Source organism: Merops nubicus, unplaced genomic scaffold (assembly GCF_000691845.1).
Source record: "Merops nubicus isolate BGI_N331 unplaced genomic scaffold, ASM69184v1 scaffold4265, whole genome shotgun sequence".
Classification (NCBI taxonomy): Eukaryota; Metazoa; Chordata; class Aves; order Coraciiformes; family Meropidae; genus Merops; species Merops nubicus.
The window spans coordinates 45,121-60,504 of NW_008607471.1; the positions used below are offsets into that span (position 1 = coordinate 45,121).

Below are 15,384 nucleotides of genomic sequence, written 5' to 3' on the forward strand. Positions count from 1 at the left end.
TGGCTCAAAAAGAGTAAAATAACTGCCCCATGTTGGTGCTGTTAGTATTGTTGCTATGTTTATTTTTTCAGAGTTTAAAGGTCTCTCAGTATTAAACTGAATTTAAGAGAAGATACATCTTCATCCCAGGTGCTAAACTAGGTACTGCCAAATGCTTAAAAGTGATGAAAAGCACAAGTCACTGAGCAAATTGACAAGTCACAAAACAATTGTCACTGAGCCCCTTACAACTAAGGGAATCAAAGATGACTTTGGTCAGTCTATGTAACGATTCCTAGATATTTATTTTTTTTTAGTATCGAAATACCACGTTTCATTCCTACGGAATGCTGTCTGTTTCTCTGCCTTCTCTGTATTATCTCTATTTAATAAATACCAAATATTATTACTGCAGATTCTGCAATTACTAGTTTTCTTAAGCCATATATTTTGTAAAATATGGGGCCTGAAGAGGCCTGCAAGGCAAATAACAGAAAAATTTAAAAGAACCTCAGTGTTTGAGGGAAACTATCATCACATGAATAACAAACAGAAGAAGATGCCAGAATAATTATTTGCATTCTCAGCTAATTCAACAGGGGAAAATATCTCCAAGTGGTCTTTCCTAGGTAATTTTAATCAACTAAAGTTACAATTACACTACAGTGGACACAATCAGTGTTGAACTTTGGGAGTGAGAGACATTCTACATGGGACCATGTTATTATAAAAGCTCTGGGAACCAACCGCAGGAGCTCATGTGGCCATTTTGTAGATTTATGCAAAGGATGAAATCAGGGCTGTGCTCTTCAACATCTGGCAAACATTCACTTCCTTAAAAAAAGCTGCTTGATGGACTTGGGTACTACTACCTTTGGGATTTGGTGTCTTGACTGCTTGCAAGGGTATCCCTGTTAAGTTTAAAGGTGTAATTTGAGCTACAGTGAGTGCTCTGACAACACACCAAATACCTATTCCTATCATCATGCTGCTGATTAATATTTCCAATGACATCTAGTAAAAGGACTCAAGTCTGCAGAGACAAAATGTAGGTTTGATGATGAAGCACATGTTGGTTGTCTCCCAGTTCTTGTAGTCAGTTCTAGAAAAGCTGCCAGTGACCTTCTCTCATCTGTAATTGAGCTGTACTTTAATCCATAATGCACTGGCTGGACTTCAATGCCACAGATTTGCATGTTACTGGGAAATTTCATTCTACCAGTGCCTACATCAATCCTTTTTGGTTCATTACTTTATACACTGGGACTGCAGAAACTGTGCTCAGCTTTATGAATTGAGCCAAAAGGGACAAGTCACACTAAATGAAGTTAATAATTTGTGTACATCTTTTACAGAAGGGTGATCCTAAACTTTTGTGTATATGGTATAAGCTGATAATTTAAATGACAATTTTTATATTGCTTCTCAAAAAAATTATCAACTTCAAGCAGCTCTGAGAGAATTATTCATAAAATGAAAGAGCAGGGAGCAAAACGTGCACTTCAGTTCTGCAATATAATTAAGTGTAGTACTATTAAATATTAAAATAGAGGAAAATGTTTTCACTGGTAATTAGTCATTTTAAAATCTGAGTGAAAACATTTTTTTTACATTTCTTTCTGTAGTAGAAAGAAAATAAGCTCTTGCACTTTACTCAGTCTTAGGCATTCAGTGTGACCTTTGCTAGTATAGATGAGACCGATTCATTTGTAAGATATCTAACACTGGATGGTTGCCAAAAATCCATCAATGCAGAAACATGTGCCAGCTGAACAAAGCAAGGTCAATCCATGTGAGCTCAGGAGAAAATCAGGGTGAGAACTTGAGGCTCTATTTTCCTGACACATCAGGATTTGCAGACTGACTTGTGCTCTGCCAGAATTATCTGACCTAAATGGAAATGAAAAAATTGAAACTGAAGACTATAATCTTGCTTCAAGAAGATACATAAAATACACCTAAACTAATTACCACCCACCATTCTAGAATTTAAGGCTAAAATCAAAGCGTGCTTTTGAATTTAATTTTGAAAACTCAGTGAGTGAAAAAAAAAAACATTTTTCAGTTCTGAAGGGTCAGATCAAAAATTGTGTAACAGTCATATACTTTTAGAAGAAGTTTTAACTCTCATAAAACACTTTGGTTTAATAACACTTGACATAACCAACTCTGCTCCACTGAGCTCTGCTTCAAGTCTGAGCATTCCCAAATTCTGATGGATAAGGCTCACTATAGCAACTTAATAAGCAGCAAGCTATCACCCAAGGGAATCACAAAGAGCATAATTACAGTCATTGAAAGGCCACCCGCTCCTGAGACAAGTATTCTACCTAGGTCTAGAAACACAGAAAAACAAAGACTTCAAAAAGGTGTGAACTGAGCTTCCAAATGGAAACTCATGAACCCCAGAACTGGACACATTCTGGAAACCAGCAAGTGCTTTGGCTCCTTCTCTTTTCCTTGTGGAACTGAGATTGAGGACAGTACTTTACAGGCTCTATCCCCAGTTGTTTCAAAGAAAAATATCAGGACTTAAAAAACAGTATCAATTTCTCAAACATCAAAGCTATTAGTTCTAAAACTGTGGTTTGGTTTTCAACTGCATTGGGTGCCTGTATGCCTGAAAAAAAATAGTCTGGTTTTCAAACCAGATCAGTTGGTCTAATAACAGGCATCCCCTCTCCTCAGAAACCTTTTCATTTTTTTGGTCAGAGACACATTATAGAAGCCCATGTGGAAGGAAGCGTTCTTTAAGGATGCTAGTTGTTAAACTTTCAACTACTAAATATCATGAAAACCTCTAATTTCACCTCTTTTGGAGCGCAATGGAAGACATAACATTTTGTTTTTGGCAAAGACTTTTTTTTCAGTAAAAAGGCTGCAGTGCACCTAACATTTTTCTTCCTTCCAGAAGTCTTCTCCATTGCACTCATATATACATATAAAATTGTAGAAGGGAGGAAAGGGAAAAAAGATATAAAATATTTATTCTAGTCTGTGTTACAGAAACTATTTTAAGCCTATTTGAAATTCATAGATGGCTTCCACTGCTGGAGCATTATTGTACACCTAGAAAGATTTCCTGCTTTCAACGTAAGTATCCTTTTCCCTGTTTCATGCCCTTCTTCCTAATTAAATCACCAAGATTAAAGAAACCCCTTTGCATCCTTTCTGTTCATGCCTTGAGTAAATCCAAGCATTGTGTCTCTCAGCCTTTCTTCTTTACTACAAACAATGTACTTCTGTTTTTAACCTTTCCTGCCAAGAGATGTGTTAGAAATGGATGCTTTTCTCTGAAGTCCTTGTGTTTTATCAATACCTTTAGATGGTCTGGTGCAAACACTGAACCTACTTCAAGGCTGGTCTTGAGAAAGACATGAAGCTGGCCACTTTTATTTCCCAACAGTAAGAAGTGATTTGTAAAAATAAAATGTGAAAGCTGCAACCACTCTTTAAATAATGATTCTTGCTAATGCTAGCCTTCAGATACAAATATCAAACACCAATAAATATTCTCTACCCTGATAATGTACTACAATAAAACTATTCAGCGTACACATACACTGCAGAATTGAGCAACTGTCCTTGTTTCTTAGACATCATTACTGTGCCTAGAGGGTATACCCTAAACTGGCTGTGTTCACACACCATTTTGTGTGGGAAATAAGGTAGCTAGCACAGAGAAAGCCCCACAGGCGATCACATCCTCCTGCCACCACCACCTTCCAGTATGTACAATTACATCTGTGTCTGCTCTGCGCTGCTCTCCTTGAGTCACCTAACAAAGTTCCAAGTGAAGCATGAATATTGCACGTGCAACACACAGTAAGAAAAAAAATCACAGAAGAAATTTAGAAGTTAATTACATGACTGAAAAATACCAGGCATGAGTTAGAAAACAGCTCAGGATTTCAATATCACCATTCTTAAGTAACTTTTGCACATGTAACACCTAACTGGATATTCTCCAAAAGACATCTGTAGACTAAACAGGAAAATATTTCAAGTCTTCATTTTTCTACGGGGAACTCACAGGAGCTAGATATTTAAACAGTCTTTCTGCTTGTTCCCTGATTGTGGGTAGTCCCCTGTCACTTCCTTTCAAATTAAATGATACGTTATGCATTTCTTCTGGCAGGCTGCTTTTAGCATAGCTGTGGTCTAACACAGACTGTAGAGTTAAGTTACCAACGGAAGGGCTTGATTCCCCAACACCAACACGCACCTACCTGAAAGTTTTCATCTAGCCTGAGCTCATTACTGTCTTCTCTTTGTTTCTGGTAAAGGAGGAGTTGGGTGTCTCCTCACAGTGCCTGGATATATTGAGGCTCCCCCCTGCTTTACACACAGAATAAATGACTCAATGAAGGCATATCCCCTCTCTGTCCATATAAAAGGAAAGTGAAGAACTAATTCATACAAGGTGCTTAATTTGCACAGGCCTGAAGATGGATGACAGGAATCCTAGCTTTGCTGACTCTTCTTTCAGTCTTCTCAGCCTGTATCTTCTTAACCTGCCTGCAAGGGTTTGGTTGTATTGTTTTGTTTGGGATTTTTTTTTTGTTTGTTTTATAGGATCGTTTGTTGGTTTGTTTTTGTTTTTTCATTTAAAAGCTGAGCTAAATGCATCTTTTACATACAATTAGAAAAGCAGATGGATCAGTCATTTATAATGCCAATCTCAGACTGGACTGCAAACTGGGGAGGCAGTACCTCCTCCCCACAGTACACTTAAATTCAGAAGACTCTAAAAGCCTTTCTTCAGGCACTACAGTGGCAGCATTGCCAGAACAGCTTTTTCAGCTACCACAATAAAACACCCATAGGAAAATCCACAGCTCTTCAGTGCAAACATCGGTTTGGGTTTACTCATAAACACAAAACAGTCACAGATACATAGAACACTGTTGTGATACATTCATTTCCAAAGCAAACACAGACTTCCTATTTAAGGAAGAACAGATTTTTAGGGCCCTCAATTAAAATTGCTTGTTTGAAGTTGAAGTCCAGCAGCCAAAGCTCAGAAATTACAGATTTCACGTTCCTCCTCTAGCCCTTTTTTTTCCCCTCTTTGTGGGAAACCATTCTGTACAACAAAAGGAATCAGGGTCCTGTATGAAAAACAGTGTATGATCAGGCATCAAAAAATAGGAATGTAAGAAGCCCAAAGCAGAGGAAATGAGCCTAGTGCTTAATAATTGCCTCTTAACTTCATAAACCACCAGGTTCTTCCAGGGCAGTTGTATACACTGTTCCCACTTATGCAAAAAAAAAAAAAATCCTACTGTATTCAGTTGTACCTCACACCAGTCATTTGCAGGACACGAAATGGGGAAGAATGTGCCCAGGAGATGGCTCCTGGTACTGCTAGGGGCAGCCCACTCCAGCTTCCTGCCCTTGCAGGCAGCAATCCAGTTCAAAAGAAAGTGCAACAAAAACCTTCCAAGGAAGATTTTCACATCACAGTCTCAGCTTTCATGGAGCTTCCTTGGGACAGCTCCTGGCCTCTCTTCTTATGAAGCTTCTGCCTTCAGGTCAGCCTGTCTGGCTCCTTTTACTCAGTGCCCCGGTGTTTGGGTACCTTTGTGGAACCCCTACAGCCCCACTAGAGCAGCTCGGCTCCTCGCTGACACCAGGAGAAAACAGGGAGGGCACGGTACTGCAGCACAGTTTATCTGAAGCACACCAGTCCTCGGAGGTTACCTGGAGACACAAGCAACCCTCTGGTGTCAGCACACCACCTCAGCAAGTCTCCCCTGAGCACACAGCAGACTATCTGCCCACACTTTGGAGTCAGTGAAGCTTTTGTTATAGCCTGGGTCAGGCAGCTCCATCTTATCTGGCTTGTCCCTGTCTCTCCTTTGAGCTTCTCTGTTCCTCCTACTCCATTCTTAAGCAGATTTACAATTCATGTGGTTTCTCTGGCACTCATTCTGCAGAGTCCATTTGGGCTCAGCTCTCACATGCCATGTCAAGTGCCATGTGTTTGAGCTGTTCTTTCCTCAGGTATGGTCCTTTATTCAATCCTGCATGGCTTCCCTAGTTCCAGGCCAAACGACATAATAACAATACTCACACACTGCTAGTTTATCTTCCCATAACTTCTCCTCTACTTGGCAAAAATATTCTGAAAGCTGGAGAAACCTTCGTTGCATACCATGTCTGTGAGGACACTAACTACACATTTTCTCTTACCCTTGGAATAGCATCATCCAGTAGGTTAAGAGAAGAGAAGAGAACAGAAGATCATCCCACTCCCATTTCCATCCTTTTCCACTCCTTCTAGTATTGGGGAGTCTCTTCCCAAAGTGACAGTGAGGAGGAATAGGGGATTTGATTTGTACTGAAAATGAGATAATCTAGGTGAGAGTCCCATTCCCATTTTCCCACTCCCCTCCTCCTCCTCCAGTAACTTATCCGTGCTTTCCAAGTTTACAATTTGCTGCCACCTCCCTTGGTCCAGGTTTTTTGAACACTCAGGTAAGACTGCTTGCTGTTCTGCAGGCTGCCAGCCTCCTCCTGAGGAGCACGAGAGAAACTGGGAAAGGGGTATTCATGATGAGAATTCAGCTGACTCTAAATGGTAATCCATAAAACACACAAGAGATTGCAGGGCTCAGCCCAAGCTGAATATGAAGACTTGTTGCAGGTCTTTAAGCAGACGTGTTGGATCTAATCACAAAGCCAACCAGCTACAGTTCTAACACTGAGCAGCATTAGTCAAGCTGCACAGAAAGGTCAATTTTCAGACCCATTCAGCTACTTAGACTGTGATTTTAGGGGATACAGAGATGCCCTGACAGGTGTCATACTGCAATTTCTGAGCTTTGTGCACAGATCCAAATGTGAAATGGCACTTGCCCAAACCACTTTGCAACAAAACTGTCCAGTTGTTCACCATTCGAATTCCAGTTCATTAAGCCCATCTGCTGGGCTCTGATCTTTTCATCCAACTGGCACATGAGAGGATCCTCAAATCATATTTTTTTTCATCTCTGTTTGGAAGATTACTTTTCTTGAACTGCCTGGGGATGGCGATGATGGAGAGACCCAGCAGTAGCTGGCAACTGCATAAAGGAAAAAAAAAAAAACTCACAAAATGCATGTTATTTAAGCATGAAAGTGACATTTCTTTCTTCCGTTTGTTTCAAATACTACAGTGAACTATTTAACACAAAAAGATGATCAGCCAAGATACTTTTCTGAAAACAGAATGCAAGTTAATGGAAATGTACATGGTCCTGCTTACTCAAAATCCCAACAAATCTGAACAAAATGTCAATGTTGTCCAAGATGTCTCTTCTTTAACATACATAAATCCCTCCTGGAAGTTACTTTTTTTTTCCACATCTGTAGAAATGAATGAACTTTGGTTTTTTTACTTCATAGAGTTTCCATAAATAATGGTAACTGCAGGCAGCTTAAAAGGAAACAAAAATGACAAGCTGACTAAAACTGTCTTGCAAATAAACACACACAAACCGACCAACCAAATCCAATACTAAACCCAGAAACAGCAACCACAACAGAAAAACTGCAATTAACGCGGAGATTTACCAGCCTGGGAAGCCAGTGGTACTGGAACTAAAGTAATAGCAAACTTCAAATCTACCCAGAGAAAGCTTTCCACCTTTGGACTTTATCAGGTGCTTAACCTCAGTACCTGTCTCTGACACAGCAGCACCACTGCCTACCTTGGGGGCACACAAGAAGATAGTACTTGCACAGATGTCTTTGAAGTTAACAAAAGCCACAGAGTTACACATCATCATCATCATCATGAACAACAAGAAATTATAAGGCTCATAAACAAATTATCTTTCATCCTTTCTAGTTGCTTTTTCTTACGATTTGCCCTTGTACTGATAAGTAACACTTCAGGTGCTACAATATCGAGCTGCTTTGGTTATTTACTGTTTTCTGCATAACTTCTCTTAAGATAGATGAGCGTTATCTTTGTCCCCACCATATAGAAAGTGAACGTCAAGCATTTACCACAACCTGTTCAATATCCTACAGGGACTCCTGTCACAGAGACAAAAATTGAGCCCACATCTGCTATTCCCTCATCTAAATACTCCCACATCTAAATGCATTCAAAGAGCCAGTCTGTCTCCTATTTTCTTGTACTCAACCTTGTTGAAAAGTCACCTTGATTATACACTCCACTACATATTGCCCATAAGATGCTCAGCCCTTGATCCTGGGAAGCTGTTTATTTTTGGATTTAAATACTCCCGTAACCTGCATTTACAAAGTGGTATCTTTGAAAGGCTACAAACCTAAGCAACAAAACCAGGCAGCCAACATGAGCAAAATTTAAAAGCTACGGAAAAGTTTTGAGGTTCTACGTTCATTTTTCTTCCTACTTTAGGGACAACAGACAAAAGGACAGGAGTGTGACACTCCAAGCAACTGGCCTCACAAAAGCCACAACACTGAGGAATGGAATGCAATTGCCATTTCTTGAAGAGGAGTGTCCTGACAGAGGAATATACTGAAGGGGAAGAAAGTGACATCCCTTCTTCAGCTGCAGTCAACACTTCCTAAAGAAGAGAAATGGGAAGCCCTGATGGTCTTGCTCCTGTCCTACTGTGATGGAGACCATCGCAGCACTGGTATCTTGCACAACCTGACACAGGAGAGTTTCCATGGGAGGACTCTTACAATATTTGGGTTTTAATTCAAAGACAAGCTTTAGAGGGTTGAATAATTTTAAGAGCAATTTCCATTTTCGTGGTTATGGAGAGAAAGAAATAATCTGGAAACATGATTAAGCACAACCTAAAAGATCTGTGAACCAAACAAATAACTCAACATGCCTTCTTTCTGAAAGTCTCATGATACTGTAGAATATGACTTCAAATTTCTTAACATCTATGTTTCAAAGCACTGTCATTCAAATAATGATACAAAGTACTACAGAGCTTTTAGACAGTGACAAATACCTGTAAAAAGAGAGAAAGGTCCTTAAATGATATGTCCTACTACAGAGTTGTGACAGATTAAAAAATCTAGACAAGGTTTTTTGCTGTTTTTTGTTGTTATTAAATCATCAGGGATCCTTACCTCGAAATTCCAGCCCTCTGAGCTGAAAGGTGACAAGGCCATTTCCAATTTCGATCAAATGCACAAAGGCATTTAAATAATCTGATGCGAGAATAAAACAGTCTCCTGTGTTGTAGTTTCCCCAGCGGCCCAGAATCAAATCTCCACAAAGAGACTCCTGCAGAGATCTTGTCAAATGCTCATAAAAAATGGAGTTGAGATTATTATCATCATTTCCTGCAACCAGAGCAGCACACATTTGTAAAGAATAAAATGCATACTACACCAAGCCATTCTGCATAAAATCCCAGACTTTTTTTATTCCTGCATAAAGCTTCTTCCTCTGGCTGGATGATATCTTCCTGATACTTTATACAATCTATATTCCCTAGGTGTTTTTTTAGCCATTCACAGAACGAGGCCTAAAATTTTTGTTAATATGAACAATATTGGAAATAGAACATCAAATTAGTGGTAACACATTTCAGACTGAATCAGATCACCTCTATGTTTTACAACAGCAAGAATTTTTTGGCTCCACTGAAAGCCTCTGCAATGCTAAGTTAATGTCTACATATTACTTTTAATGTAAAGAAATAAGAAATCATAATTTTTTGGTGTATAATCCTAAATCTGAATATTATTTCTGAGATTTTTCAATAATTTGGTCACACAGCTTCCAGTAATTTTGTTAGAATTTTTTTCCTTTAGTCCTCCAGGAATTTTTCAAGCTGTTGTCCATGAAGTGTCTGTTGGGATTTAAGATGAGCATGCATATTTTTAAAGAGTCCACATAGTATATTGAGAAAGAATGTAACTAGGTTCATTCACCACTTGAATCTCTGCCACTTCCTTAAAAACATTAGCTGTCCAATTACACATTGCTTGGACCAATTGTCCAGGTGCAAAACACCCCATCACAGTCTAGAAGTGTCACCTCATAAAGGTCTATATCATTTAACTGTATTAAAAGTAGCACTCTGATGGTCATCCGTGAAAGGGAACCTTTCACAAATGCTGACATGGTGTCACATAACCCATCATGGTGTTGTATTGTACTTGTAGTCTTTTAGGTAATATATGCTTGATGTGAGAACTGCTTTTCTTTTCTACAATGCATCAGTGTCTCACCTTTAATACTTTTAAAATGTTGATGCATTAATAGATACACCCATACAAACCAACTTCTTGCAGGTGTATTTGTATACACGAGGGCATATGTGGATACATACGTACAGGTACACATGCATATTTAGGAGCAGATCTACCATGGAGAGGGGAAGAAAAAAAAAAAAAAGGAATAATGTGCTATAGCTTGCTCCTCAATATAAGAAGAGGAGTGGGTGTGTTACTGTGCTGTTTTTCATCACCACAGCCATAATGCATCCAGCCCTGGTATGTATGTGCATGCAGGTGTTTTTGCACGTACAGACATCCTCAGCTATACACCTTCCAGAATATATCTGGTCAAAATCTAAATGAGCCATCAAATGAATCTTTCAAGCACACACAGTCATAAAAAGCATGTTTTGCTTGAGCTACAGGGTTTAAAAATGTAACTAACTTATTAGCATAGATAATAATGCTAAAGGTTATTGCTATCAATATAATAATGGCCTTGGGAAACACCTTAACTCCCTGCCTTGAAATGATAAATAATGAAAGAGCACTCCATATGCCTCAAACAGCTAACACCTCTCTCACCCTCTTGGACACCCAGAATTACACCCATTTCTGCTTGAAGATGTGTATTTGTTCACATTACTGATAAGAATAAAAGAGGGAGGGAGGGAGGGAGGGGATAAAAATTTAACAGCAATAATTACAGTGTAAACTTACACCTCCACAATACAACCCCCTGATGCCTCGGTGGCAAAATCAAATCAGCTGCTGAACACTAAAGCAGGCAAAACCCACAAATGAAACCCTGGCCTCTCTCCCTGGGTTTGGCATGAAACATGGGTATTGGTTTCCCCTGGAAAGGGCTCTGTCCCACCAGGTGCTGAAGAGCTGAGGTACCACAGGCTCTGTGTCCCCTGACTTGCCAAAGACTGCTCTTATTTCCCAGCCCCACAGGAACCACCCGGTGCAGTCCAGGAAGATGCTTTACACTGCCATGGATCAGAGCTCATTTAATGCACCAACACCCAGAGGAGAAACCCACCACCTTTCCTACTTCTTTCTTTTACCCCTCCTGCAAATTTTCCAGTTTTCCTTTTCCCTCTCTCCAAAAAGGTTTCCCTCCAGGGAAGAGGAGATTGCTGTGAGCCCAAACTGCTCAGCAGCAGTGGTACCATTACACTGCTGCTTTTTTTTTCCAAAACTTGGCAGTGCTGGGTTAATGGTTGAGCTCGATGATCTTAAAGGTCTCTTCCAACCAAAATGATTCTATGATTCTCTGCCCAACAGCTGACCTTCGAGGCTATCCAGGGTGCCTGCTGCACACTCCACACAAACAGCAACATTATAATTAATGAGGCAGTTTGCAGCCCACGTTACACGTAACAGAAGAGTGAATTTACTTCTCAAGTCACATGACTTAAACCAGACCTCTGCTACATTTAAAATGCTCTGGTCTGTTCTCACAACTTTTAAACCCTTTGCAACCCTTCAGCTTTCCAGGCAAAGCCTTGGTGGTGTAAATATATTTAAGTTGTGCGAACCAAGCAAAGGACCCAAACTCCCAGGCCATACCTGCATCCTTTTCGATCTGGATGGCCAGTCTGGTGTTGGAATGGTCTGCTCTTTTGGTGCTGGAAATAAAGACATGTTGTACTGTAAATTCTTTTTCAAAAAATAAGGATCTCCCAAAACCACATTTTATTTTCTTTTTAACATATCTTCCCATTTTGTGTTTATACCATGATGCAGCTCACACTCTAATCTGTTCATTGGTCTACTCCAAGTAGGCACAGTTACTTCAGCTTAGTCTTGCTACTGATACTGTAGCTTATCAGCATACAAAATGAAAGTGTCTGTGTCCTCTCCTTTCTTTCCTCAAACTCTTTCTTCCATATTTCCTTTCTTGAGGGGCAAATCCATTCAGAATTTTGGTATCTGTGATAATATACAACACTATGTATCTAAATAATTGAACTGCTCCAAAAGCACATCAGCCAGTGCCACCAAAACAGTGAACAGAAAGAATATTAAATCAGTCTTTCTTCCCTTCTGAGCCTTAATGGAAACACAGCTGGACTCCAGAGGTTTTCTTTGTACAAAACTTTCTGTGAGTATATAACAACTATGGAAAAATAACTAAAAAAAATCACTTAGTTTCGTATTTGGCTAGGCAGCAATGAGAGTTCCTGGTCATTCTTATCAACGGAAGAAGAGTAAATTACAGGGTCTTAGTCCACACAGACAGTAACCCTGTCTACCTTGTAAATGACACACTCCCTACTCAGTATTTTCACTATAGCAGTGAAACAAATACCACAGCAAAAACAGCCAGAAACCAGAAAGCAACTAAAAGGTAGATTGGATTGAGCTTTTGTTCCTACCTGTAACAAAATACACAAACAAAATCTGAAGATGAGGAATGAGTAGATCACTGGGAAAGGATGTGTCAAACAAAGGAGTGGTTGTTGTGGTGAGTAGGGATATTCAACACCAGAAGTTCAGAGCATCTCCCAAGCACCCATCTCCCATTCCTTCAGGGTACAAGGGAAAGCCTTGCTAACAGAAATGCCACAGTAAATGCAGATTTCCCTGAAATAAAGCCCTGGAAGTGGTGCTTTAAGATTTCAGCACACTTCATTAAGATCACTGCCAGGGAAGTTTTACCCTCAATCACTAGCATTAGCAGAGGGTTTAGCAATCAGATATGTAAAAAATATAATTCCTTGGAAAAAGGAGTTAAAGCAGGAAATGGGTAAAGACAAAGCCATTTTTCCCAAACAACAGTCAGCATAAGGTTACGTGTGACAGTAGTGAGGCTTCTCTGTTCAACAGCCTGCAAACACAGGGGAAAAGTGCCCAGGCATCACCTCTCCTGGTACTGGAACAGAGGGAGACACACAGGCATGGTCCTCATCATGTGCTTTGTTGAACTGTGGTGAGGGTGGCATGACCAGGTGGGACTGTCTGGGGTCTGGCTCATTAAGGTGTGGAGCACAGGTCACAGTGGAGAGTTTGAATGACTTAGGGTTGGCCAGTCAAATTAAAAATCCCAGCTTTAGCTACTCGCTGTGAGAACTTAAGACATGCCCCAAGAAAGACTGCCCCAAAGAAAGTATAAGTCATATGGGAAGCTTTCATACAGCTTAGAAAACACTGAAAAAGGATGGAGTAAACCCAGAGTAATGTTCTTTGAAGCACTCTCTGGGAGTCTGTATACCCTCATCGCAGTATCGACTCCCAGGATTTTGTTTGTCAATGTGCAAGTAATTTAAATGATTGGAAGTTTCTGAGCTGAAGTCAGCCGGGAGAAGGATGCCACTGATGGTCCTCATGTCAGCAAGCCTCTTCACACATCCTCTATAGCCTCTCTCAAAAAGCTGTGGAGAACTGACCAACAGAAAAACTGCACACAGGAGCAGAACTGCTTAACTCGTACTCCTACCAGCAATAGATTTGGGCTTTAAAATGGCATGTTCTTTCCTCTGCAAGGAATACAGTTGTAGAGAATATGAGTCTTAATTAAAATTATTTGTAATTAATATTCATACATTATCTACATAGATTAACATTTTATTTGATGTATAATTTATCTTCGTGCCCCTGGTTTGCTCAGCTTATTGTAATTGCAGTTCAATTACTATGCAACAGAAAATGGCAAGGGGTGGGGAGGGCCTTCTAAGCAGTTCAGAATATAAGAATGATTTTGCTTCAAAATGGTTGTCAGAACTCTTCTACCCTGATATACATCTACCTGCAACTGCAACATATGCTAGAGTAAGCATAAAGATTATTATGGAATTCAATCAATTTTCTTTTCAGAGCAGAAAAATGCTGCTGATTTCCAAATGCATGTTTTCAGAGTATGAGACTCCTCATCAACTTTCAGTCTCTCTGAAATCAGTGTGGCAGTACAACGTACAAGTCCATACTATTTCTTACACATATCCCAATTTTTTTACCAACCTACAATGCATTTCTGTTCTTGAGGCATATTGAGACCCATAAAAATCAAGTAATACTTCAGAAAATTATAATTTATAAGGAATCCTTTTGCCCAGTATGCAGCTCCAGTTCCACTTTTTTCCCTTTTGTTTTTTCTATTCCTTTGAGAGAAAGATGCATGAAACAATCAGGGAAAATCAGGAGTGCTTCAGGACACAGAGAAGGATAATGAAGCCTGAATGGGGAAGAAGGGAAGGGAACAGAACAATTCTCACAAGCAAAACAAAGCGTGGGCCTCAGGACATGAGACAAGAAAGGATTTTCCTTTTCAGACACTACCAAAAAAATCTCAAAACTATATAGGCATTCTGAAGCATAATTTTCCTTTTTTCCCCTTTTTTAAGATCAAGGGTAATGTGAACAGTTTGCAAAGCAAACTTCTGTCCTGCAATTCAGTTTACTTGAATAAATTCAGTAGAGTAATCCGTTTTGGACTTCAAAAATTTTCCACAATTGTTAGTAACCAAAGCTGTATTTGTACCTTCTTGAAGGGCACAGGAATTTGCATAATGTTAAACTATAATACGCTGAACCTAACAATCAAGCCAGTGACATCTCTACTCCTGGTCTTTTTGCTGTCAGCTAGGACCCCTGAAAGTAAACTTTTGGGACTAGTGGGTGATTTGGACTGTCCTCCAGTGGACTCTTGTTTTTAGGTTGGTTGTTACCACTCATCCAAGGTGATAATTAGCTCAATAATTTGGTTTCTTCCTGAATTGTGTTATTCTATGCAAACTAAGTGCAGGTCTTTTGGTACTTGCCTCAGAGAGCAACTTATTGTGTTTCAATGCCTTCAGCAACTTTACAGTCAACATCCTGCTTAGTTCCTGAATTATCTACCTCATGCTCATTTTTAATCTAGCATTTACATAGGCACTGAAATAATACACTGATTGCACAGAAATGTCCATGCCATTGTAGATATTGCTTTCCTCTGCAAAAGGATGAAGTCACTTCCTATACTTCCCTTCTTTAAAAATACTACCTTGTTTTTCAACCTGTAAAGTCTTTCTTCTTCCACTTTCCTTAGAAAGGCAGAAAAAAAGACTGCAGGGATTAAGGAACCCACCAGTGGATAGTGGGAATTGGACAAATAGAGCAGGAAAAAAAAAAAAATTCAAAAACTTGCTGTGCTTATTTCTAGAATATGAAAATATAATTGCAGTTGTTCTGTCTTGCTATTTGCTGGGTTTTGTTCCAAAACACAAATTCAAGATTTCCAAGATTCCTGCT

At 39.6% G+C, this 15,384-nt stretch overlaps 1 protein-coding gene across 1 annotated transcript in view; it reads right to left on the reverse strand.

Moving 5' to 3' along the window:
- PCNXL2 (pecanex-like 2 (Drosophila)) overlaps window positions 1–15,384 on the reverse strand; it is a gene marked incomplete at its 5' end in the record, with an annotated part of 143,433 nt that overhangs the window by 27,582 nt on the left and 100,467 nt on the right. Inside the window, 2 exons of the mRNA XM_008939937.1 lie at window positions 9,049–9,264; window positions 11,722–11,780. Coding sequence (XP_008938185.1) covers window positions 9,049–9,264; window positions 11,722–11,780 — 275 coding nt within the window. The remainder of the gene's footprint in view (window positions 1–9,048; window positions 9,265–11,721; window positions 11,781–15,384) is intronic.